Source organism: Pan troglodytes, chromosome 16, assembly GCF_028858775.2.
Source record: "Pan troglodytes isolate AG18354 chromosome 16, NHGRI_mPanTro3-v2.0_pri, whole genome shotgun sequence".
Classification (NCBI taxonomy): Eukaryota; Metazoa; Chordata; class Mammalia; order Primates; family Hominidae; genus Pan; species Pan troglodytes.
In genome coordinates this window covers 40,993,511-41,019,596 of record NC_072414.2, presented here as the reverse complement: position 1 = coordinate 41,019,596, position 26,086 = coordinate 40,993,511, and the positions used below count along the sequence as shown (strand labels likewise).

The 26,086-nt window shown below is 36.5% G+C and overlaps 1 protein-coding gene across 2 annotated transcripts in view; it reads left to right on the top strand.

Annotated features, from left to right (window-relative positions):
• The window catches only part of SECISBP2L (SECIS binding protein 2 like), a 57,909-nt gene that overhangs the window by 13,232 nt on the left and 18,591 nt on the right, over positions 1-26,086 (top strand). Inside the window, exons 4-14 of one of the 2 annotated variants that reach the window (XM_001166673.6) lie at positions 220-355; positions 4,618-4,847; positions 5,132-5,156; positions 5,818-5,933; positions 13,752-13,886; positions 15,672-15,752; positions 16,284-16,451; positions 16,598-16,739; positions 20,484-20,653; positions 21,439-21,571; positions 23,938-24,100. In XM_001166673.6, coding sequence (XP_001166673.2) covers positions 220-355; positions 4,618-4,847; positions 5,132-5,156; positions 5,818-5,933; positions 13,752-13,886; positions 15,672-15,752; positions 16,284-16,451; positions 16,598-16,739; positions 20,484-20,653; positions 21,439-21,571; positions 23,938-24,100 — 1,499 coding nt within the window. The remainder of the gene's footprint in view (positions 1-219; positions 356-4,617; positions 4,848-5,131; positions 5,157-5,817; positions 5,934-13,751; positions 13,887-15,671; positions 15,753-16,283; positions 16,452-16,597; positions 16,740-20,483; positions 20,654-21,438; positions 21,572-23,937; positions 24,101-26,086) is intronic. The other variant, XM_510387.7, reaches the window with a different exon arrangement.

The window sequence follows — 26,086 nt, the reverse complement described above, 5'->3', positions numbered from 1 at the left end:
AAAGTGTATATATGTGTGTATAATACATTGTTTAGCCTCGTATGCTTTGCTGCAGGCATTTCATGAAACCCTAGTACTATTTCCCCATGGAAGCCAAGAATTTTGAACATACACTTAGGATGTGTATTTTATAATGTTTATTTTAGATGTGTATTTTATAATGTTTAGTACATTGAATAGTTGTGTGTTTTTTGTTTTTTTGTTTTTTTTTTTAATCAGCAACAGCTTTTACAACAGCACATAAAAAGCAAAAGGCCGCTGGTGAAAAATGTAGCTACTCAGAAAGAAACAAATGCAGCAGGTCCTGATAGTCGATCAAAAATTGTGCTTCTGGTAGATGCTTCACAGCAAACTGGTAAGGCAAGGGTTCTTACATGTGCATCACTGATTTTTATCTGTTTTCATTCATTCACTTTATAATTGTGGTCTGAACCACTTGTCAGAATTGTAGACTTTCATCCTTTCATTTGTCCTGCCACTTTGTGAAATTCTCTAGGAAGGATAAAGCAATCTATGTCCTTAATGTTCTTTCAATTTGCTTGCTGGCCTTATGTACAATTTTGGGCGGGTTTAAGATGTCCTTTCCTTTTGTAATAATGGAGCGGTTCAGAAATCAGAGATGGAATTTTGCAGATACTGTAGAAATTTGAGGAACTCATTTTGGTTAAAATTAAAATTGTACATGTTTTTATAACTAGATTAAAGCCCTTTATAAAACATCCTAATATCCTATATATCTTTGTAGAAAGAACTTAGGAAGTTTTCTATGCCATATTTTAGCATAGATCTGAACCAAACCTATGTATGTCATGTATATCCTGTTAAACAAGTACAAGTTTTGAACTAGTCAAATATCATTTTGTCAAAAAATTTTAGAGGACTGTACAGGCATTAAATAAAAAAGCTTTCACCTGGTAATAGACAAGAATTAGTATTCTTACAATGTGCTATTTTTTACAGTTTATATTTTGAAATTTCACTTTGTATCTTTGATCTCAGTACAGAAACTATCTGTAGAGTAGATGTTTATCTCCTCTCACCCATAGTTATTGACACTAGTAAAAAATCTTTGTTTGTGATCCAAGGCCAAGATCTGTTCAAAGGCAGAATTAGCTTTTTTATCTCTGTACAGCCTCCATTCAAATGAAGTCTGAGTTGAAATGAATAAGATGGCTTATACTTTTTTCATTTAGATTATACCCTTTCTTTTGGAGATCTATGTATCTTTTTACGGTTGCTTAGATCCATTAGGAGCAGAGAAAGGATCTGAAAATCAGTTTAAAAAGTCTTGTTGATAGTACAGTCATTGTGTGGTTAAAGCATAAAGGCACGAAGCTTTGAGATTAACAGACTGACAAATACTTGGAGTGGCTATGGAAAAGAATCATAATGTAATATATTACTAAGTTTTCTGGTTTGGTTGTCTCTAGTCATAGTGACCCATTTCTATGTGCTTTTAACCCTGGGAAGGCTTTAAAATATCCTTACTTCTTTACGTTGCTTATTATTTTAACCACAAAGACATTCTTTCTAAGGCACAGGAATTAGAAAATGAAAAGATGAAGGTGAAATTTGAATAGAATGTTATATATTATACATCCTATTAGTATTTTTATTTTTAGTTTTCAAATCCGAGGATTTTAATTCTGTCAGTATTTTTATTCTTCAGTTAAGTTTTTAATTTCTGAGGATTAATTGGTATCAATCAGAGATCGAATTAAATATTATAGTTCATTAGGAATGTCTTTCCATTTCTAACAGATTTTTACATTTGAACACAAGCTCATTATTTAATAAGAGTTTATAATAAGATAGCTGGATCTAATATAATATACAAAAGTTAATTGCATTTCAGTTTGCCACCCACAAAATTTAAAAAAAAGATGTCATTAACAATAACACTGAAAAAGAGAGTTTCTAGAAATCTTAGAGAAGACATATGGGATGTATAGGCAGAAAATGGTAAGAATAGGCTGAGCGCGGTGGCTCATGCCTGTAATCCCAGCATTTTGGGAGGCCGAGGCAGACAGATCACTTGAGGTCTGGAGTTCGAGACTACCCTGGCCAGTATGGTGAAACCCCATCTCTACTAAAAAATATAAAAATCAGCTCTGTGTGGTGGCACGTGCCTATAGTCTAGCTATCTGGGAGGCTGAGGTAGGTGAATCACTTGAACCTGGTAGGCGGAGGTTGCAGTGAGCCGAGATCACATCACTGCACTCCAGCCTGGCAACTGAGAAAGACTCTGTCTCAAAAGGAAAAAAAAAAAAAAAAGAAAATGATAAGTCTTTATTATGGGACATTAAGAAAAACCTAAATATCATGTTCAAAGTGATTTTGGGGAAACTTGATAAACTAATTCTAAAATAAAGGAACAGTGGTCTCAGAAGACCCAAGACATCCCTGGAAAAGAACTTTTCCTCTAGATATGGAAACTTGTAAAGCCATCTTAATTCCTATAGGTTTATTTTGTCAATGCAGTATACAAAAGTTGAACAGAACAGAGAGCCCAGAAACAGACCCCACATGTGTATGAAAACATGTATATGGAAGATGACAGAGATAGCATTACTGATTTATGCCCCATGCAAATCTATTTCAGATTGATTAAGGACTTAGGGAAACCCTATGGTAGAAGAAATATAGGCAGATAACTTTATGACTGCAGGGAGGGAACTATTTCTAAAATTAAGAATTTCTATTTATTAAAAGTAAGTGAAAGAATAATCCCCAACTTGGAAAAGACTTTTACCATGTATATAACTGACAAAGGATTAGCATGAGATATATAAAGAATTAATATGAATCAATAAGAGAATGATCCCACCCTGTCCTTGGGGCCCGTGGAACACTGTGCTAGCAGGCTAAACAATTTTGCGGGAATATGGGAATTTTTCTTTGGACGCAGTCATCTCATTCCTATGAATGTATCCAAATGGAGCCTCCCCCTAGAAAGAGAGGGGGTATTTGATTAAAGATGCATATTGCAGCAGTGCAGCAAAAGTACTGAAGCTTTCATAGTGTCCACTAGTAGCAGGTAACAAGTCCTGCTTGGATACTACTCTAAGTACAGGACACCCCCTCAATGGAATAATATGGAGTCATCTTATAATTATGAAGACTTGTCATGACATGACATCATATTAAGCAGAGCACAACTCAAAATTGTATCAGTGTTGTATAAAAATTATGAATCGGCAGAAATGTGGAAAAAGGAAAACTTGTAATTTGTTCAAAGAGAGTCTTGTTTTTTGTTTTTTTTTTGGACTGTCTTGGTACAGTTATGATTTGTGAAGTAAATAAGAAATACAACTCAGTTGAAAAATGGCAGAAGTCAGATAATTCAAAAGTAATATTAATAAAAATTTCTCAGAAGGGAAAACACTGTGGCTAAAAGTAAAAAAAAAAAAGATCAGCCTCATTATTAAGCAGGTACATACAAATTAAAACCCACAATGAGCCACCATTTTATAACCAACAGATTAAGTACAGTCTGGATGATAATGTAAAGTATTTAATGAATATGTGGATCATTGGGGGTATATACTACTGTTGGAGTATAACTGTCTATTAAGTACCTGTGAAAATGATTTGGCATCAAGTAAAGTTGGATATGTGCATCCCCTAAGTTCTTGCAGTATTTACCTTAGAGAAACTTACATATGCATATATGCATGTTCATGTGTCTGTGTATCAATGTCAACAGTACTATTGTTCTTAGTAGCAAAACTCCAAAACAACTCAGGTGTCTCATCAGTGGTACAAAGGATAAGTACACTGTGGTATATTCATGTAAAGGCATGAATCACATGCACCAGAATCTGAAAGCCAGTGTTGAGGTGTGGCAGGGGTGAGAAGTCACATGGATAAAGTGGCGTTTTAAAATAAAGTTAGAAACTGGAAAATTATATGATTTAGGTTTTAGAAATACAGAAATCCATGGCAAATGTGTAAAGAAAAGTGAGGGAATGATATGCACAGAATTCAGAATAGATTGTAAGCTCTGGGTAAGAAAATGGTATAGTAGTGGAGGGGAGCACACAGTGACCTTCAAAAGATTGACGATGTTCTCTTTCCTAAATGGTTGATGGTGGTTTTAGTATTTTAGTGATATATTTTATTCTATTTTCATAATAAAAACATATAGACTGGGCGAGGTAGCTCATGCCTGTAATCCCAGCATTTTGGGAGGTCAAGTCGGGTGGATCGCTTGAGCTCAGGAGTTTGAGACCAGCCTGGGCAACATGGCGAAACCCTGTCTCTACAAAAAATAACCCTGGTGTGGTGGTGGTGCGTGCCTGTAGTCCCGGCTACTTGGGAGGCTGAGGTAGAAGGATTACTTGAGCCTGGGAGGCAAAGGTTGCAGTGAGCCAAGATTGCACCACTGCCCTCCAGCCTGCGAAACAGACTGAGACCTTGCCTCAAGAAAAACAAAAAGCGTTATGAACCAACTTACCAGGAACATCTTACCTTTTAATGACCTTTTCAAAAAGTTGTCACCTATTTCTTCATTTATGAAGTTTGGTATCTATTTTCTTACAATCTTAATGATGATTTAATGAGAATTTATCAATTTGTTCATCACAAAGAATTGTCAAACTTTCCTTGCCTTTGTAGATTTCCCATCAGATATCGCTAACAAGTCTCTCTCAGAGACCACTGCAACAATGCTCTGGAAGTCCAAGGGCAGGAGAAGAAGAGCATCCCACCCTACTGCTGAATCTTCTAGTGAGCAGGGGGCTAGTGAAGCCGACATTGACAGTGATAGTGGTTACTGCAGTCCCAAACACAGCAACAACCAGCCTGCAGCAGGGGCTTTGAGAAATCCTGATTCTGGGACCATGAATGTATGTGACATCGTCTTGATTTCTTTATTGGTCATTGATATCAGTATTATTATTTTGCATCCTCTGCTAAACCTTAAGTATCTGTTTTCATTAGCAATTCCTGTAGTAATAGGATAGTTACAAATGTATTTTGTATTTTATTAATAAAAATATTCATTTATGAAGAAGTATGATAATATTGTGATATGCATGCTTCACACTAGGATAAATTATAAAACATTTAGCAAAGTACATAATGTTGGTTCTCAAGTAGAGTATAATTGTCTTTTTGTTTCTTTTTTTAGCATGTGGAATCATCTATGTGTGCAGGTACTTGTTTTCTGCATTGTGTTTTTGCTATACTTTCTACTTTGTCCATATCAGAGTTTTCCTTTTAAGCATGAGGCTTGCTGATACTGCAAAAAAAACTTAGAAGTCTTCCAGAGATTCAAGGTAATTTGGAAGTACAGTTTTGCTGATCAGCTTGAGGAAATGCCAGCTGGAGATATTCTGTAAGAGGACACTTGTATTACTAAGAGCTGTAGTACTGCTTAGAAGTTTATAGGGCCGGGTAAGGTGGCTCACGCCTCTAATCCCAGAACTTTGGGAGGCCGAGGTGGATGGATCACGAGGTCAGGAGTTCGAGACCAGCCTGGCCAACATGATGAAACCCAATCTCTAGTAAAAATACAAAAAAGTTAACTGGACGTGGTGGTGAGCGCCTGTAATCCCAGCTACTTGGGAGGCTAAGGAAGGAGAATTGCTTGAACCCGGGAGGCGGAGGTTGCAGTGAGCCAAGATCTCGCCACTGCACTCCAGCCTGGGCAAGAAGAGTGAAACTCTGTCTCAAAAAAAAAAAAAAAATAAGGTTTATAGAAAAATTTTCACTATTACATTTCTAGTGACTGAATTTCAGTATGTGAAGTCAGGTCAATTTAGGTTTTCCTACCTTTTATAAGTAAATTATAATTTAAAATTTCATTTGTTATAGGTGGTGTAAATTGGTCCAATGTAACTTGCCAGGCAACTCAGAAAAAACCTTGGATGGAAAAAAATCAGACATTTTCTAGAGGTGGAAGGCAAACTGAACAAAGAAATAATTCACAGGTAATTCGAATTAGGTTGGAGAAAATTGATTAGGTATGAGATGAGTCATTTTAGATTTGTTAGTTACAGTGGTGTAGTGGATATGCACATGGAGTGATTTGGAAGTGAACTATCATGTGTAACTTTAAAATGGCTTAGCTAATAAACTTACTTAAATAATAAAATGGCAAAGTGTTGAGTGGGTATATATGGTACCATTTTTCTACATTTCTGTATATTTAAATATTTTATATGTTAAAAAAGGATGCCCTTTAATCCTGTTTCATTTGCCATGTCTTTTTCCCACATAAAAATTCAAAAGCATTTTGTGCTTTAAATACTGATTCTTTGATCTTAAGGATTGTAGCCTTGTCCACGTGTCTTTACTTGACTGTAAATACCCTTTTGTGCTAATGGCAGTGCCATAGTGATGGCTTGCCATGAGGTAGTCAGACAGAGCAGTTTCCTGAGGCCCAGAGGAACAAGGTGTAACTGCAGTACAGTAGAGCAGGCTGTGCACTGCCATGAACTACCCATAACTGTATCTTCCTGCTTTGGTTGGCTGTAAAATCAGGGAGTTGTTTAATGGTCATTATTTTTCCTTTTCATTTTTCAGATGGCCTTCTTGGATTCCTTAACTCTATTTAAGGAATTAAAACTATCATATGACTATATGGACATGTTCATCTGTGAATAAACTTAAATAGGAGCAAGTTACTAATGGGTTAAATATACTAACTCTTTGCCTGTTCCTTTGCCTCCCTGGAATGAAATACAGGTTGAGCATCCAAGAAAAAAGTTTCAGATTTTAGAGCATTTTGGATTTGGGATTGGGATTTTAGAGCATCTGAAACTTTTTTCTTTCTAGTCGACACATGATAACTGTACATAGTTATAAAGTATAGTGTGATATATTGATATATGTATATAATGTGTAATGATCAAATCAGGGTGATTAACATATCCATCATCTCAAACATAGATCATTTCTTTGTTTTGGGAACATTCAGAATCCTGTCCCCTATTTGAAAATAAACATTAAATTATTGTTAACTGTAGTCACTCTACCAGGGCTATAGAACACTAGAATTTATTCCCTCTATGTAACTGTAATTTTGCATTTGTTGACCAACCTTTCCCTATCCCTCTCCCTCAACCCTTCTCAGCCTCTGGTAACCACTATTCTACTCTCTACTTGTAAGATCAACTTTTTTAGCTTCCACATGTAAGTGACAACGTGTGTTATTTATCTTTCTGTGCCTTGCTTATTTCACTTAACATATTGTCCTCTAGGCTCATCCATGTTGCTGTGAATGACAGGATTTTGTTCTTTTTATGGCTGAATAGTATTCCCTTGTTTATATATACCACATTTCTTCATCCATTCATCTGCTGATGGACACTTAAGTTGATTTCATATCTTGGCTATTGTGAATAATGCTGCAATAAAGAAGAGAGGCAGATATCTCTTTAACATACTGATGGCCTTTTCTTTGGATCTAGTAGTGGGATTGCTGGATCATATGGCAGTTCTTTTTTAGTTTTTGAGAAAACTTTATACTATTTTCTGTAGTGGTCATACTAATTTACATTCCCAAGATCAATGTGTATACGAGTTTCCTTTTCTCTGCATCCTCACCAGCATACCAGCATTTTTTTTTTTTTTTGTCTTTTTGAGAATAGGCATTCTGAGATGAGAAAATACCTCATTATGGTTTTGATATGCATTTCCCTGATGATTAGTGATGCTGAGCATTTTTTCATGTATGCCTTCTCTTGAGAAATGACTGTTCAAATCATTTGCCCATTTTTTAATTGAAAAATATGAAACTTTTTTAGTGCCATGATACCACAAGTAGAAAATTCTACACATAAGTACTTAACACAACTTTGTTTAATGCCTACAGTTATTTAAAATAATGTATGAAATTACCTTCTGGCTATGTGTATAAGGTGTATGTGAAACACAAGTGAATTTCGTGTTTAGTCTTGGATCCCATCCCCAAGGTACCTCAGTATGTATATGCAGATATTCCAGAATCTGAAAAAGTCTGAAATTCAAAACACTTCTGGTCCCAAGCGTTTCAGATAAGGAATAACTCAACCTGTACTTCATATGTACCTTAACATTAATTAGGCTGTCAAAAAAAAAAAAATTCACTCTTCCATGTGGTTATTGCAAAAATAAATCATTTATGGCAAGCTTGTGAGGCAGTCTAACTTCATTTGATTAAAAACAAAAGAGCTAAAAGGGGAATCATTTATGTAGATTAGATAAATGAATTCTACCTAATATTTACATACGGGCTGAAATTTTCTGTTGAGACTGTAATTGCTAGTCCTACCCATGTTTACAGTTTCAGTACTATTGGTTTTGGTATCAGTAGCTCACTAGAAAGGAAATAATACTGAGATGAAAAACATTTTATCTCTTTCTCAAAACTTGATGAGGAATGTTAAAAGAACAAAAAAGAAAACTTTGCAAATATATATGGCACCAAAGAACTGGAGCCACATGTTTGACAATGTATTTGCTTTCTACTTCTGATGCTTTGTTATCCTTGTACTTTACTTAAGTGTATTTGTTTGATTTTTGATTTGTTTGATTTTTGAGATGCAGAATCTTTTTAAGTCAAAATGTTTTTCCCTGTTTGCAATTTCTGATTGTTTTTAGGCTCTAAACATGTTTTAGAAATCAAATAAATATTGACCTGTATGTTCTGCTACTTTTTATAATATAATATTTCAGGGCATTTTTATCTGAGATTTATTTTGATCCATGGTAAAACAAAATTTTCAAAGTAGTTAACCAGTTATCCTAACATTCTTTCCCTGGTTTGTGTTTCCATTTTAGTGATTTGGTGATTTCTTTCTTTTTTTTTTTTTTTTTGAGACAGAGTCTTGCTCTTGTTGCCCGGGCTGGAATGCAGTGGCACCATCTTAGCTCACTGCAACCTCCGCCTCCCGGGTTCAAGTGATTGTCCTGCCTCAGCCTCCTGAGTAGCTGGGATTACAGGTGCCCGCCACCACATGTGGGTAATTTTTGTATTTTTAGTAGAAACAGGGTTTCACTATGTTGGCCAGGCTGGTCTCAAACTCCTGACCTCGTGATCCACCCACCTCGGCCTCCCAAAGTATTGGGATTACAGGGGTGAGCCATGGCACCCAGCCTACTGATTTCTTTTATGTTATTTTGGGGCTACTTGTTTTGTTCAGTTTATCATATTTTTGCACCTATACCATGCTGTTTAATTACAAGAGTTTTAAACATCCTTCCTGGTGTTTTAACATTGGGTAATATAGATCATTTCTTTAGTCTGGTATAGGTCTAATTTTAAATGATGTAAAGAATCCAAAAACTTGAAATCTTTTAAAACGGCTTTATTTTATGGAATAGGTTGAAAAGTAAAAGAGATTTTTAAAAAAAGATTATATACAATGTAAAAGTCTCATTTCACCTCTGCTTCTCCTTGACTTCTCCTCTCCCCCATACCTCTCCCACTTTGAGTAATTTCTTGTCTTCCAGAGTTTTTTCACTTCATTATAAGTAAATAGAAGTATATATCTTATTTTTGTTCTTTCTTTACATAAAAGAGCATATCTACTCTGTTCTCTGCTTTGCTCACTTAACAGTGTATCTTGGAGACATTTTCATAATTTCCATATTACTACGTAAAGGGCTTCCACACTTTTTCCTTTTAGACAACTCATAATATTGTGTGGATATAATCTTGTTGATTTCTGTAGTCTTACCAGTGGACACTTGAGTTGTTTGCAAACTGTTGCTGTTATAGACATGCTGCTGTGTCATTTAGAAATGTGTATGTATAGAATCAGTTTCTAGTTAGGGACTGCTGAGTCAGAAGGTAAATTCATCTGTTGTTTTGGTAAATATCACCAGATTGTATCAGTTTGCATCCTCAACAACAATGTGGAAAGTGCCTAGTTTCATACGGCTTCAGATATAGTGCGTTTTCAGGATGTGGGGTGTATGCCAGTTAGATAAAAATTATGTCTTAATGTAGTTGATCATTCTTCCATGTGTTTAAGGAGCATTTGTATTTACTTCTTTTCCTGTGAACTTACCTGGTCCTATCCTTTGCTCATTTTTTGAATCTTGATCTATTTCTTTCTTTTTTGGGGTACATTTTAAAATCAGTTTGATCAAGTTTTTATCAAATTCCTGAAGTTACTTGGAGTCTTTAATATGTAATACAAGTTGCAAATATTTTGCTAGGTTTTCCTTTTTATTTTTTACTTTGCTCATTGTTATCATGATTATTGCCATGCACAGTTTATTTTTAAAATAACATTAAGAAGTTTATATTTATAAATTGACTTTATTGGTCCTTTTTTTTTTGATGGCTTCTAAATGGTTTTAAATCATAGTTGGAAGAGCTTTGCCCCTGCTCTAAAGCTGTAAAGGAATTTGCTTGTTTTTTCCTCTAGTGTATTCATGGCCTTGCTTTTTACATTTAAATCTTTATTCCATTTGGAGTTTTTCTTGATATATGATGTGAGATATGATCCTACTTTGTAATTTCAAAGTGACTTTTTAAAATCTTCCAGCACCATTTGTTGAAAAGTTGATCTCTTCTTCACTGACTTTAATTACCTTTATCACTTATTAAATTTCCAAATATATTGGAATCCATTTCTGGACTTTCTATTCTGTTCCATTGGTGTTTAAATTAATCTATAAACTTAGAGAGAATCAGCTACCTTTATGATGTGTCACCTTTCTATGCAAAAACAGTATGTCTTCCTATTTTTGAATCTTTTTTTTTTTTTTTTTTTTTGAGACGGAGTCTTGCTCTGTTGCCCAGGCTGGAGTACAGTGGCACAATCTCAGCTCACTGCAACCTCCTCCTCCTGGGTTCAAATGATTCTCCTGCCTCAGCCTCCTCCCAAGTAGCTGAGATTACAGGTGCCTGCTACCACACGTGGCTAATTTTTGTATTTCAGTAGAGACCAGGTTTCACCATGTTGGCCAGACTGGTCTCGAACTCCTGACCTCAAGCGATCCATCCGCTTCAGCCTCCCAAAGTGCTGGGATTACAGGCATGAGCCACCGCACCTGGCTTGAATCGTTTTTTTGTGTTCTTTAGAAGTGGTGTAAGGCAGGCATGGTGGCATGCACCCATAGTCCTAGCTACTTGGGAGGCTGAGGTGGGAGGAGCGCTTGAGCCCAGGAGTTTGAGGTTACAGGAAGCTATGATGGCGCCACTGCACTCCAGCCTGGGTGACAGAATGAGACCCTGTCTCAGTTAAGCAGTTAGTCAATCAATCAAATAAATGGAAGTGTTGTAAAGTTCTCTTTAAATAAGTTTGTACATATTCTTAGTGGCAATTTCTAATATTTTTTTCCTTTTTATTGTAAATGGGGTATGAAAACTTTAAAATTTTTAAATTAATTTTGTGCTACTCATTTAAGAATCTTAATATATATTCAAAGCCGTAGCTTCTGCTTTGTTTTGTTCAGTATACTCTCTTTCTATCAACAAAACTCTTTCTTAGAAGAGCTGACAAAAAGTATTTCGACGTCCTGAGGTTATTGATTCATTCATGAGTTTATTGGAGTACTTGCACATTTGGCTCACATGAACTTTGTTGGGACCATTAGTTTGGGGGTTTTAATTTAATCCTGGTGCTTTATGTCTCGAAGTGTAAGAATCAGGTTGCGTTTGTTTTTAAAGAAAATTGTTTTACCGTTTGTAACACCGTTAATACATATATACTAATTCTGGTTTACAACAGCAAGCGTGAGAATTCAGGTGGTTCCAGGTCTTTGTGTGCATCTGTTTGACTTCAGAATCCAAGGCCTGCGTACCAGCACCTTCTCTCCAGGTCTGCTTCCAATTCGCAGTTGTTAGAATTTTGGAGTAGCTGTTACTAAAGATTATACTTTTCATATATTTTAAGTGTCCTGGTTAAGAGAGGCATTTACTGTTAGCTGCATTTGGTACTTAAGAGAGGTAACTTGAAATGTCTTAAGAGTCTTAGAATGCTTTATGTTTTTTTTCTTGCCCATATGACAGTTGAACATTTTGCATATTCGTTAATGGGATTTTTTGGTCTGTTTTGGCTGCTATAAGATAATGCTATAGACTCAGTGACTTATAAACAACAGAAGTTTATTTCTCTCAGTTCTGGAGGGTGGGAAGTCCAAGGCACTGGCAAATTCGATGTCTGGTAAGGGCCTGCTTTGTGGTTCATAGGTGCTGTCTTCTAGCTTTGTCCTTATGTAGTAGAAGGGGTGAAGGCGTCTCTGGGGTTTCTTATATGAGGTCACTAATCCCATTTGTGATGGCTCTGCCCTCATAACTTAATCACCTCCCAAAGGCCGCACTTTCAAATACCATCTCATGGGCGGAGGGCGTATTGGGATTTTAATACATGAATTTTAGGAGATGGAAACATTTTAGTCCATAACATACAATGATAATACTAATTTATGTGATTTAATAAAAGCTTATTCTCTTAAATCTTGGAAACAAGATTTGTATTAAATTATTCTCCTAATTGTTTTATCTGTTTTATAAAAAAATAAACTGCAAGTATCAGAAGACTTACAGTAGTTAAAGAGTAGCTGGGCACAGTGAATCATGCCTGTAATCCCAGCACTTTGGGAGGCGAGGCAGGAGGATCCCTTGAGCCCAGGAGTTCCAGACCAGCCTGGACAATATAGGTAGACCCTGCTTCTACAGAAAATAAAAAAAATTAGCTGGGTGTGGTGGTGCACACCTGTGGTCCTAGTTGTTTGGGAGGCTGAGGTGAAAGAATCACTTGTGCCTAGGAGGTTGAGGCTGCAGTGAGCTGTGATCACACTACTGCACTCCTGCCTGGGTGACAGAGTAAGATCCTAACTGAAAAAGTAATGTAAAAGGCCAGGCATGTGACTCATGCCTTAATCTCAGTACTTTGAGAGGCCAAGGTGGGAAGATTGCTTGAAGTCAGCAGTTTGAGACCAGCCTGGGCAACATAGCGAGACCCCTGTCTCTACAAAAATACAAATAAAACAATTAGCTGGGTGTGGTGGCATGTGCTTGTAGTCCCAGCTACTTGGGAGGCTGAGGCAAGAGAATCACTCGAGCCTAGGTGTTCAGGCTGTAGTGAGCTATGATCAAGCCACTGCACTCCAGCCTGGGCAACAGAGCAAGATCACGTCTCTAAAAAAAATAAGTAAGTAATATGCAGTTTCCCCCCTGTGGTAACATCTTGCAAAACTTAGTGCAATATCACACCCAGATATTGGCCTCGATACAGTCAAGATGCAGAACAGATCCATGATCACAAGGACCCTCCTGTTGGCTTTCATAGCCACACCAACTGCTCCTTATCCCCTAGAATCCACTGATCTATTCTCCCTTTCTAATTTTGTTGTTTCAATAATTTTGTATGCCTTCATACAGTCTTTTTGGGATTGGCCTTTTTCACTTCCATGGTTCTCTGGTGGTTGAGTTTATCAACTGTAGTTTATTCCTTTTTGTGGTTGATACAGACTTCTATACTATGATCTGGATATGCCACAGTTAGTTTAACTGTTCACCCACTGTAGAACATCTGGTTTGTTTCCTGTTTTCACTTTTGTGAATAAAGCTGCTAATAAATATTCATGTCGAGGGGAAAAAAGCAATGTGCATTAATTGTCTCATTTTTCTATTTTTCTTATAAGTACCTTACTTGTCAGAAACTTGATCTTTAAAATAAGTGATGCACTTGGTGAAAATTTATTGAGTTGTACACTTGTGTGTACTTTTCTGCCAGTATGTTATATATTTGAGTGAAACATTTATTTAAAAATAATTAGATTTTTTTTCCCCTCTGGGGTTTACTTAGGTTGGATTCAGATGCCGAGGACACAGTACTTCCTCAGAAAGAAGACAGAATTTGCAAAAGAGACCAGATAATAAGCATTTAAGCTCTAGTCAATCCCATAGAAGCGATCCAAATTCTGAGTCTTTATATTTTGAGGTATTTTTTTCAAACTCTATTTGTAAGCTGTTATAGGAAATGTTCCCATTAAGAAATTAATTTGTTACATTGTGAACATTGTGAGTACTTTTTATGTCTTAACATGTGATTCTAGTATTAAATTATAAATTACTCAGAAGTATTAACTCATTTTTGTCTTGGTTATATATATTTAATCTAACATTAATTTTACTGATGTTTATTTTTATAAATTTTTGTCCTGTGTGTTCATCATTTTGAGGTAATGTATAGAGGTAGAACTTGATTTCATGTGGACTTTATTTAGTATGGAGCTTTTTCACTTAATTTTTGTTGTTATTCAATCCATTTGAAAGGCTTTTCAGATTTGAGTAGTTCAGTCTAGTTAAGTTGTGCTGCCAGCCAGGAGAATTTTAGAGAAGGAAGAAAAATGTTTTACTTTATCTGATAGACAGTTTATATCCTAATTGCACTGTTATTCATCTAACAGATTCTTACTGGTGGTCTAGTATATGTGTGCAGTAAGGTGCTCTGAATGATACATTAAGGTGAATAGACCTGCTATCTTTGGGAAAGTTGCTGTGTAGTAGAAGAACATAGGCATATACACACCTAATACTTAGTTGAGTGTGGTTAGAGTTGAGCGCAGAGACAGGTCACTTTGGGTTTGTGGCAGGGTAGGTAACGTTTGAAATGAATTTAAAAAACAAGTAGAATTTGTATGTGTCAAGATGTTTTTCACCACACATCTCCGGTAACTCATTTGAGTAACTCATTTTGGTTGGATCATAAATTCTATTGAATGAGTTAATAGATGGGAGATTAAACTGGAAAACTTGCTTGAGGTCAGAGGATAGAAATCAATAATATGCTGGGCGTGGTGGCTAATGCCTGTAATCCCAGCACTTTGGGAGGCCAAGCGGATCACCTGAGGTCAGGATCACTTGAGGTCAGGAGTTCAAGACCAGCCTGGCCAACGTGGTGAAACCCCATCTCTACTAAAAATACAAAAAGTTAACTGGGCATGGTGGCGGGTCCCTGTAATCCCAGCTAACTGGGAGGCTGAGGCAGGAGAATTGCTTGAACCCAGGAGGTGGAGGTTGCAGTGAGCCGAGATTGTGCCATTGCACTCTATCCTGGGCAACAATAGTGAAACTCCATCTCAAAAAAAAAAAAATTCAATAATATGTTAGATAAGTTTAGTAATTGAGCCAAAGGACTTGAGAGTATATCTCAATTATTCTCTCAAGAATAGTTTCAATATATCCAGGTCTGGCAATTGTAGTACATGTACTCAACTGTACTATTGGTTCTATACTTATATTTAAAGATATTAGATATAATTTTCAGGATAAAGGAAGATATTAATAAATTAATTTCAATGGAAAAGATGTTTTTAACCTTATTGACAATCGTGTGGAGTAATGCAGAACAAGGAATATATTAATAAAGTTTACATGAAGCTGTCTGTTAAACACTTTTTCAAATTATCTGAATGTGATAAAACCCAGTTTGAATTTCTTTTCAATTACCCACCCATCTGAAGGTAGAATTATTAATAAAAATGAAATAGTAGGTGCAGAAATCCAAAAAATGGACATGTGTGGATACGCCCCCATCCTTGAATAATTAAATTGTTTATGTTTTAGCATGTGAGAAATGACATTTCCTCTTTAAGACCGACTTTGAATAATTCAGTAATAGAATACAAGAAATAACTTTCTCATTTTTCAATACTTCTAAGCATTATAAAAAGTTTAGGAGTTTGCCTTGAACTCTTTTTACTTAAAATGTGAAACATTTCAGGATGAAGATGGGTTTCAAGAACTAAATGAGAATGGAAATGCTAAGGATGAGAATATTCAACAAAAACTTTCTTCTAAAGTAGTAAGTAACTCTTTAAAAAGAAAAGCAAAATATAACATCTTTTGAACAATGGCTATGTTGAAGGGAAATATTAAAGATAAGTGTAAAGGCACATGGAGCAGCAGAGTGTGCAGGAGATGGTGTTTAGTACCTATCTTTAATGTTTCTTTCCAGCATAGCCTGAACAAAGATAATACCCTATGAAATCCACAGTTCTATTACTAAAATACCATTAACTAAATGATATCATCATACAACATACAGTCTGTACTGAAATTTTCCCAACTGTTGCAAAATTTTACTTTGGATGTATTTTGTTTTATTTCATTCAAGGATCCAGGCAGCCATCACCCACTGCATTAAGCTGTTTTGTCCCTTTGTTATTTCCCAGTCTGAAATGGTCCCACTGTCAAATCCTGTTCTTTATGACATTGAATTCTTTGAAGAGTCTAGTCCGGTTGTACTGCAGAACACCCCACATTCTGGATCCTTTTTCCTTATGATTGACTTTTATGGGATCACTAACAAATGTGTTTTTTCTGGTTATCATAGTTGGATGATTTACCTGAAAACTCACCAATCAATATAGTTCAGACTCCAATTCCTATTACCACCTCAGTTCCTAAACGTGCAAAAAGTCAGAAGAAGAAAGCTTTAGCAGCAGCCCTTGCCACAGCTCAAGAATATTCAGAAATAAGTATGGAGCAAAAAAAATTACAGGTACATATTCATTTTTATGAACAAATGTGATAGTTTACTTGCTAGGTTTGATGGGATAGATAGAAGGAGTGCTAAATGTAGTCACCTTAAAATGCCACAGTTTCATACTATAACAAAAAAATTAATTTTTTATATTTATTTTGTAGGAAGCTTTATCAAAAGCAGCTGGAAAAAAGAATAAAACACCTGTGCAGCTAGATTTAGGGGACATGTTAGCTGCTCTGGAAAAACAACAGCAAGCAATGAAAGCACGGCAAATTACTAACACCAGACCTCTGTCATATACAGGTGATATCATTAGTCTGAGCAATTTGCTGTTTGTCTCTGCTAATATATGTTAGATGTTGTTAATCGAAATTTTTAAAATTTTATATATGTATGTGTATATATATGTGTGTGTGTGTGTGTATATATGTATGTGTGTTTGTGTGTGTGTATTTTAAGTCAGCTTAAACCGCAAGCCTTGAAATTGTCCATGCTCCTTTCCACACCTAGTCCTTTAACACATCGTATCTGTCCTGCCTGCAAAACATATCCATACTCTTAACTACTCACCAGATTTCCTGCCACCACAGTAGCCCCCATTATTGTATCATACTAGACTGAGTAGCCTCCTTACTACTACCTGCTTTTCCCTCCCCACAACCCCTCGTCTGCGTTAAAAGGAGTGACCTTTTTAAAATGTAAGCTGGATTATATCACTTCACTGCTCAGAATCCTCTAATAGTGCTTCATTTCACTTGGCATGAAGCCAGACTCCTAACTAAAGCCATATTTTAGCTGACCGTATTACCTTTTTGCCTTCGTCACCATTCTCTCCTAACACACTCTGCTCTAGCTGCATTAGCAGTCCTCAGACACACCCAGCATGATCCTAGCTCAGTATCTGTGGGCTTGCTATTCCCTTTTCCTGGGATGCTCTTTCCCCAGGTATCAGCATAGTTTGCTTCCCTCAGGTTCTTTAGATCTCTGCATAAATGTCAGTTGATATGCATTTTGACTCACCCAAATTTTTTTCTTTTTCAAAGATTGAAATAAAAAAAATCACAAGTTATCTGGCTCTCTTAAATTATCCAGTTTAAAACTCAGTTGCATACAAGGGTTTTGATCAGATTGTGTGTGTGTGTATATGAGAAAATGATCTGGCTTTCTACTGAAACAGTAATTTCTATTTTAACAAACCTTGTCAGATTTAGAGCTCAGCTTTTCTGTGTTCCCTCATTTCTTTTCATAGTCTTTTTTTAGAGGGTGAGGAATAGAACAAAGGAACAGGAAAGGTACCAATGTACAGCACCAGCACCAATGTTGAGAGGCAAAATTGAATTTTGTGTTTCTTCTGATCCTATGTGAAGGGACTATTACTTATTAGACAGAAAGATAAATTACAGTGTATAATTTTAACCTGTGTGCAAAACGTTTAAACCTATCTAGTTACCAATCCACTATCAACCTCTGTTATTACAATAGTTATTTGTAATAACTATTATTACAAATAGTACTGAATGTATATAAAGCTTTAGAGTTGCATGTCGAGATGGGCAGAGTGGCAGTAATCTCTCACTTAAGAGTAAAAATAGGGAATAAAACTGAGAGTTAGCAGTGTTCTGGAGGCGGTATGCCCTGGTAGCTAAAAGCAGGGGCCCTGGAATCAAGTTGCCTTTGTTTGAATCCTGTTCTTCCATGTGTTTCATTGGCAAGTTACTTAACCTTCCTGTGCTTCAGTTTCCTCACATTAATATGAGAGTACCTACTTCAGGATTGTCTTGAGAATTAGATGAGATGATATATGTAAAGTGCTTATAGAGTATCTGGGTTATAATCACTCAATAAATGTTTAATATTATTATGGAGACGAGATTGTTAACCTGTGATACTTCAGATGGCTTATTGTTACAACTTCAATTAATTTAGCAACTGTTTATATATGTTTATATGTGTACATATATACAGTATATATAATGTCTATATTATATATATACAGTATATACTGCTAAATATATACGTTTATATATTTATACATATACTGTTAATATACGTAAATAAACATTTAGCAGTTGCTAAATGTTAATACGATTATATAATTACTATAAATTATATAACTATATATTGTTTTATATATAATTATATATCTTTTTAATATATATACACCCATATATACACATGTTCAAGAAAAGGATGAGACTGATCACGATGAAAAAGAATTATAGGGAAATGATGGATCTGGAAACAGGTCAGTGATGACTCCAGACTCTGTCTTGAATGACTGTGGTGGTGATAAGGGCTGCGATGTTACTACACAAGATAGGGATTATAGAAGAATTTTGTTGGGAAGAGCAGATGCTGCCTGTTGTATTTTAAATGCTAGCATGGGAGATTCTGGTGGTTCCTATTTAGCATATAGTTATGAATGTATAGTTTAGGTTACAAGTCAGTGAGTTTCAAATACAGATGATTGTTGAAGTTGTGGAAATCAGATTGTTGGAGGAAAGAAAAATTAGGAAAAAGATGTTCACAGACAAAGCCTTGTGGAATGCTCACATTTAAAGGATAAGAGGAAGAAGAACAAGAAACATAGATTTGAGAAAGAGTAAGAAAAATAAAGGAGTGTAATGTTACAGAAGGCAAGGATAGAATTTTGAGGAAGAGGATGTAGTCCTTGGTACCAAATGCTGAAGAAAATTAGAGTAGAGTGAAGAGTCAGAGAATTGTATTTGGCAATTGCAAGATTATGTGTGACCTTGACAGTACGTTTCAAGAGAATGGGTTGGGCAGAGGTCAAATTGTAATGATTTGAAAAGTGATAATGAGAGAAAAACTGTTTCGAAGTTTAATAGGGAAGGAAAGGGGAATGATGGCACCTTAGCTTGAAGGGAAGGGTTTAGTTGGTGTGCGTTTTTAAAAAACCCTTTCTTTTTTTTAGATAGAAGATTCTAGCATCTTATTAGGGGATCAAGAAAAAAGTCAAGGGTCAGGGAGGAACTTGAAAGATGCAAGGGTATAGGAATAGAGTTAGATCTTAGAGGAACTGAGATGGGATATTAAGAATAAAGACAGTTGGTGAGCCTTGGACAGGAGTAAGGATGTCTGCCACCTCCTTTCAGGTGGTTTGTAAGTTTATATTGGATAGCATCTTCTCAGGGAAGTGGCAGGAAAGCTCTGCTAGAGTGAGAGGATTGAGGTTGGGGATTTAGGTATAGTAAAGGATTGGAAGAAGCCAGTGGAAACTGAGGATATCAACCAGACATAAAAGAATTACTGAGGCCGGGTGTAGTGGCTCACGCCTGTAATCCCAGCACTTTGGGAGGCCAACGCGGGCGGATCACAAGGTCAAGAGATCGAGACCATCCTGGCCAACATGGTGAAACCCTGTCTCTACTAAAAATACCAAAATTAGCTGGGCGTGGTGGCACGTGCCTGTAATCCCAGCTACTCGGGAGGCTGAGGCAGGAGAATTGCTTGAACCCAGGAGGTGGAGGTTTCAGTGAGCCGAGATCGTGCCACTGCACTGCAGCTTGGGCGACAGAGTAGACTCCATCTCAAAATAAATAAATAAATAAATAAAAATAATTACTGAGTGAGGCTGAGTGCAGCTGAGTGGGTAAAATCATCATTCTTTACTGACCAACTGAAATAAGGAGAGAAGTGATAGATAAGATATCTTACATAAGGATAAATAGCAGATTCAGTAGGAATAAGAAGGGGTGCAGCATTGTGAAGTTTCAAAGGTAGAATGGTTCTGACTGAAGACCAGTTGCAAGGAATTGCCATGTTTGAGGGTTGTACAGGAGAGTAGAACTAATTATTTACCCCTTTAATGGACTTCTAAATTGGTTAATTGCATAGGCTTAGTCTCTAAAGGATAGGTAAAAGCTGTATCTGAGGGACACTGCCTAGCCATGTATAGTGCTCCTACTGTTATGATGTCGTTTTTTCCGTGGGAGGAGGATGTTCTTGTTTTTGTAGTTATTGGAAATTTTGAAAGTATGTGGGATTGGCCCTAATGGTGAAACTAATGTTCCTCTTTGTTTTTAGTGGTTACTGCAGCTTCTTTTCACACTAAAGACTCTACTAATAGAAAACCTTTAACCAAAAGTCAGCCCTGTTTGACATCCTTTAATTCTGTGGACATTGCTTCTTCTAAAGCAAAAAAAGGAAAAGAGAAGGAAATTGCAAAACTAAAACGACCCACAGCACTTAAAAAGGTAAACCAAAATCTGGTGGGATATTTATTTTATAGGCTGAATAAGGATTTTAATCTGTTTTGTAAAAGTAGGTTGTGGTGTCTTAGCCAACAGATTGTTGTGAGAAGTATTCATACACATGAATCTTGACGATAATGTGTTAATTTGAAGCTCAGGATATGATCAGTATCATGACTATCTTTCTGTGTAGAACGGGGCCCTGGAAAATGAATTATTTCTATAAGGTTAAAAAAAAGATAAATATGTAGTATCCCAAAACATTAGACTCCAGGAATCAGAAGCCCTGGATTTCAGTACTAACTTCAGTGCTTGCTATACATATCATTTTAGGCAACCATTTTACTCTCATCTTTCTCATCTATAAATTGGGGAGCATATTTGATTTAACTCACTATTGTTAAAAGGGTCAAAATGAGATAATTCGTGTCCAAATAATTGAAAACTGTAGAATGTCAATCAAATGTAACTGTATGACCTGGGTTCCAAACTTTTTAATTTACCCTTTTTTTTTTTTTGGAAACTCTAGTTTGCCACCTAGGATTTGAAGCATCAGATATGGTTTGATAGCTGTATATTTTATAACATAATTGCTTTTCTTTATTTTGTATGCAGTACTTCCTTCAACTTACAGTGTCTGAAATTACATTTGCCTTTTTGCCAGTTAGCCAAACTTCTCATGTTCATGTTTAAGTGAACTACCATACCTGTGTTATAATGTATATTGTCATCATTTGTACACAGTTGAAGAGTAATCTGTAATTAAAGACTAGTGTAATGACTTTTAGGTTATTTTAAAAGAAAGAGAGGAAAAGAAGGGTCGCTTAACTGTGGACCACAATCTTTTGGGATCCGAGGAACCAACAGAAATGCACTTAGATTTTATTGATGACTTGCCACAGGAGATTGTTTCCCAGGAAGGTAAGGAGCTCCCCCTTTCTCCTCTTCTCATGGAATGGTCTGAAATATTTTAATAGATACGTAAGCTATCACTAGTTAATGCTCCTGATTGGAAGACGTGCTCCATATTTTACATAAATCTCTTTATTCTTCAGAGTGGTTTCTTTTAAAGATGTTTTTGTAGGGAGATGGTTAAAGAGAAGGGGACAGGTATTATATAGTAGGCCTATGACATTTTTGAGGCTTAAATCCTGAATTTGTAGTGAATTCTCAAAATTAAGATGTCACGAATGCATGGGATCTCTGGAATTGTCACAAGTATTTTCATTTTGTTTTCTTTTACGTCCAAAATACTGTTGGCTATCTTTCTTTTTAGGGCTACTTTTCATTGAGTCATTTTTGTTGATTTTCTTGCTTTCATGGAATTAATACATATGTCACAATGAATGCAATTGCAAAGCAGAATCTAGTTGGTCAATAAGATTCAGTGTCATACAGTAAGTAGCAACACATATGATTCCAGTTGGTAACTCAGTAAAACCGCAGATTTCTTCTAATATTTATACCACCATAAAAGAAAGATTTTTCTGCTAGTATATCTTTATTGCCCAACTTTTTGCAACACATTTAAATCTGGTTTACACATAGATTAAGCAACAATGTTTCATTGTTTTTAGAAAAATGAGTTGATTTCTAAAGATTGTTCACTGGGGACATGTTTGTTTAGGGTTCTGTTTTATTCTCAATTTAATGATTCCCCATGTTTTTAGGTGTAATCATCCATCCATTCATTCAGCAAATGTTTATTGAATGCTTACCCCATGTATTTTAGTAACTAGAGTGGCAGGAGGACGTTGGGGAATGTAATAAAGATATATAGTAGACAGGTCCTGCTGTTGAAGAGCTTACAGCCCAGTAGGAAGGTAAGAAGATACACGTGGGCTGGGCGCAGTGGCTCACGCCTATAATCCTAACACTTTGGTAAGCCAAGATGGGCAGATCACTTGAGCTCAGGAGTTTGAGACCAGCCTGGGCAACAAGGCAAAACCCTGTCTCTACAAAAAAATACAAGAATTAGCTGGGCATGGTGGCTCATATTTATAGTCCAAGCTACGTGGGGGACTGAAGTGGGAGGATTGGTTGAGCCCAGGAGGTTGAGGCTGCAATGAGTGGAGATCATGCCACTGCACTCCAGCCCGGATGACAAAGTGAGACCCTGTGTCAAAAACAAACAAACAAAAAAAACAAAAAAAAACACCATGTGTAACTTTGCTAATTAATGGACTAGATATACAAATACAAACTAATTTCCTGAGTTTAGCTGTTTAGGAAAGAAGCAATAACTAAACGAAGGAGACAGTAGAGTCAAGAAATGGCGTTTAATAATGTGGCTTCTTGAACACAGAAGCAAAGACCAAATAAGAGAGAGACCGGGGTGGTACCTGGAGAATCAGGAGTGGTGTGGAGAGGGTGAGGTAGAATTTGTCATTGCCAGCAATAATGGGAAGTTTTAGATTGTTAAAAAAAAAAAGATTTCTAAGAAATAGATGGAAAACTAGAAATGAAGAAGTGAGTAATGTGATCTGGCAAGAGGTTGTGTGTGTGTGTGTGTGTGTGTGTGTGTGTGTGTGTGTGTGTGTCTGCCTCTGTTGTTGCCCAGGCTGGAGTGCAGTGGCGCCATCTTGGCTCACTGCAACCTCCACCTCCCGGGTTCAAGCGATTCTCCTGCCTTAGCCTCCCGAGTAGCTGGGACTACAGGCATGTGCCACCACGCCCGGCTAATTTATTTGTATTTTTAGTAGAGATGGGGTTTCACCATGTTGGCTAGACTGGTCTTGAACCCTGGACCTCAAGTAATCTTCTGCCTTGGCCTCCCAAAGTGCTGGGATTACAGGCATGAGCCACCATGCCCAGCCTAAGAGGTGCAGATTTTTTCTCTTTAATTTAAATTCTCTGGGAACACATGTTTTAGATAACGTATATTCTTCCTCATCCCTGTGGAGACTTCTGGGCTATGCTTAACTTTTGAGAGAGAGGGGGAATGTTTTTTTTTTAAAGAGATGGAAGTCTCACAACGTTTCTCAGGTTGACCTCAAACTCCCAGATTCAAGCGATTTTCTCGCCTCACCCTCCCGAGTAGCTGGGACCACAGGCATGCACCACCTCACCTGGCTAAGAATATACTTCAACAGACAATAGGAGAATTTAATTTTTGTAGTGTATGGAACATGTTTATTTGTGATATGAAAAATGCCCACCTTATTAGCTTCTGGAAAATTTGGAAATGACCCAAAAGACAATGGCCATTCTAAATTGCATTGATCAACGTAGAACTTTTCAGCATTTGAAGTTTCTAAATTTTTTCCCTTCACTCCACATCTCCACAGATACTGGACTAAGCATGCCCAGTGATACTTCACTCTCTCCAGCAAGTCAGAACTCTCCATACTGTATGACACCTGTGTCACAAGGCTCTCCTGCTAGTTCTGGAATAGGCAGTCCAATGGCATCTTCAACAATAACCAAAATCCACAGCAAAAGATTTAGAGAGTAAGTTTTATACTCATTATTGAGGTTGAATAGTTTAAGGATCTTGATTGTAGTTCTGAATTTAGTATTGTCATTGTTACTCAGTGAGTCAAGCAGACAAAAGACCAGAGATCTTTAACTCCTTTCGGATTTTGTTTAACAGCTGGGTTTATTATTTAAAGCATTGCCTTCTGTCAGCTGTTAGTATTCACGTGAGAGTGATCTGACAGTAAGTATATTCTCTTTATATCAGATAGTATTTCTATTCTAGAAATCTAGACTCTTAATATCTTATATATTAAATGTTGTACTATCAGTTTTCCTCCTACAAATGCTTTTGCTTTTTTGTTTATATTATTGGCCCTTCAAAAGATCACTCTAACCAATTAATAGGTTTCTAAGACCCTATTATATGAAGTGAACCTATTACATAAAGCTATTTGTGCAAGTATTTCTAAGTTCTTAAATTGAGATAACTGGGGGGATCACGGAATATTATACCCCATCTGTGAATAGCTTTAACAGTTATTGCTGTGAAGGATTTTAAGATTTTAACATTTATGTTGATGAATTAATTTTACCTTTAAAAATGACATATGAAAGAATCCCAGGGTGAAAGTATAATCTATGTGAGTCCAAATTACATTGGTTTATTCTGTTCCTTTTCCCTATACCATTGTTTTTGAGCAAATACTTCCTGCCTAGCTTTGGTAAGTTAATTAAATGTCAAATCACAGATGTGGAGCAAATGAAACACTTGGGGGATAAAATGTTACATATGTATGAAATGAACAGCTTGAAGGAAAAAGGGAAAAAAAGAATGCTTGAAGGAAAAAGGGAAAAAAAGAATGAAGAAAATTGCATTTTGGGATGTTCTAGTCTTTGATTGCATTCTTCAATTTGGCACACTTTGACAGTTAAATGTTCCTCAATCTCTGCGTTTATATATATTCTTCTGAAGTAGTGTCATTCTTGTACTTATTTAACTATTTTTGACAGAAATACAAAAAATTCCCCTGCAAACTTTTTTGCACTAAAGAAGAACAGGCACAGATTTTCCCACTACATAATATAAAAGTAGAAATTTGCTTGCCTTGGTTATTCCTAGATAAGAAACACCAATTCTCCCTATTAAGTACCTGCTTATGGTAGACATGAGGGGTGATTACTAGAAAAGATGGAAAGAGTATACAGGAGAAGTATATACTTAGATGACTTCTTTGTCCCAGAAATTAGGTACTGTAGTGGCCTCACGCTTCTGACTTTCCGTTTCTCACACTATAGTCATACATAATCTCAGAGAGCCCTACTCATTTGCTTTGTCTGATGTAAAGGCATGTGATTTTTACCTCAATGACCTCTTTGGTTTTGGCTTCAGTTTAATTATTGAGTTCATCCTCCATAGCCATAAATTTTCGGAGCTCTAGGCACTCTTGAGGCCATTTTACATAGCTCCTTACTTTTATGACTGAGAAAGCCAGTGCCCAGAAATCTATCCAAGCCCAGAGGAGGAATTGTTGGTAATAGGACATTCAGTTAGAAATTGTATATATTTCCTACTAGAAGCATCTTTAGTAACTCTTTACCAAAATCATTATGTTTGTTTTTATCTAATAGCAGGTTGTCATTTGGTTTATATCCTTAGGAATTTAATAATTAGTAATTCTGATAGTCTTTACCTTAGGTTAACTTATCCTTTACATAAAATCTATCTGAATCGAGCTCGGCAAAGCTGCTATAGCCAGACTGCCTCTTTAGATTCCTCCTCTCTGGGCAGGGCATCTCTGAAAGAAAGACAGCAGCCCTGGTCACGGGCTTACAGATAAAACTCCCATCTGCCTGGGACAGAGCATCTTGGGGAAGGGGCAGCTGTGGACGCAGCTTCAGCAGAGTTAAATGTTCCTGTCTGCTGGCTCTGAAAGGAGCAGTGGATCTCCCAGCACAGCGTTCAAGCTCTGCTAAGGGACAGACTGCCTCTTCAAGTGGGTCCCTGACCCCTGTGCCTCC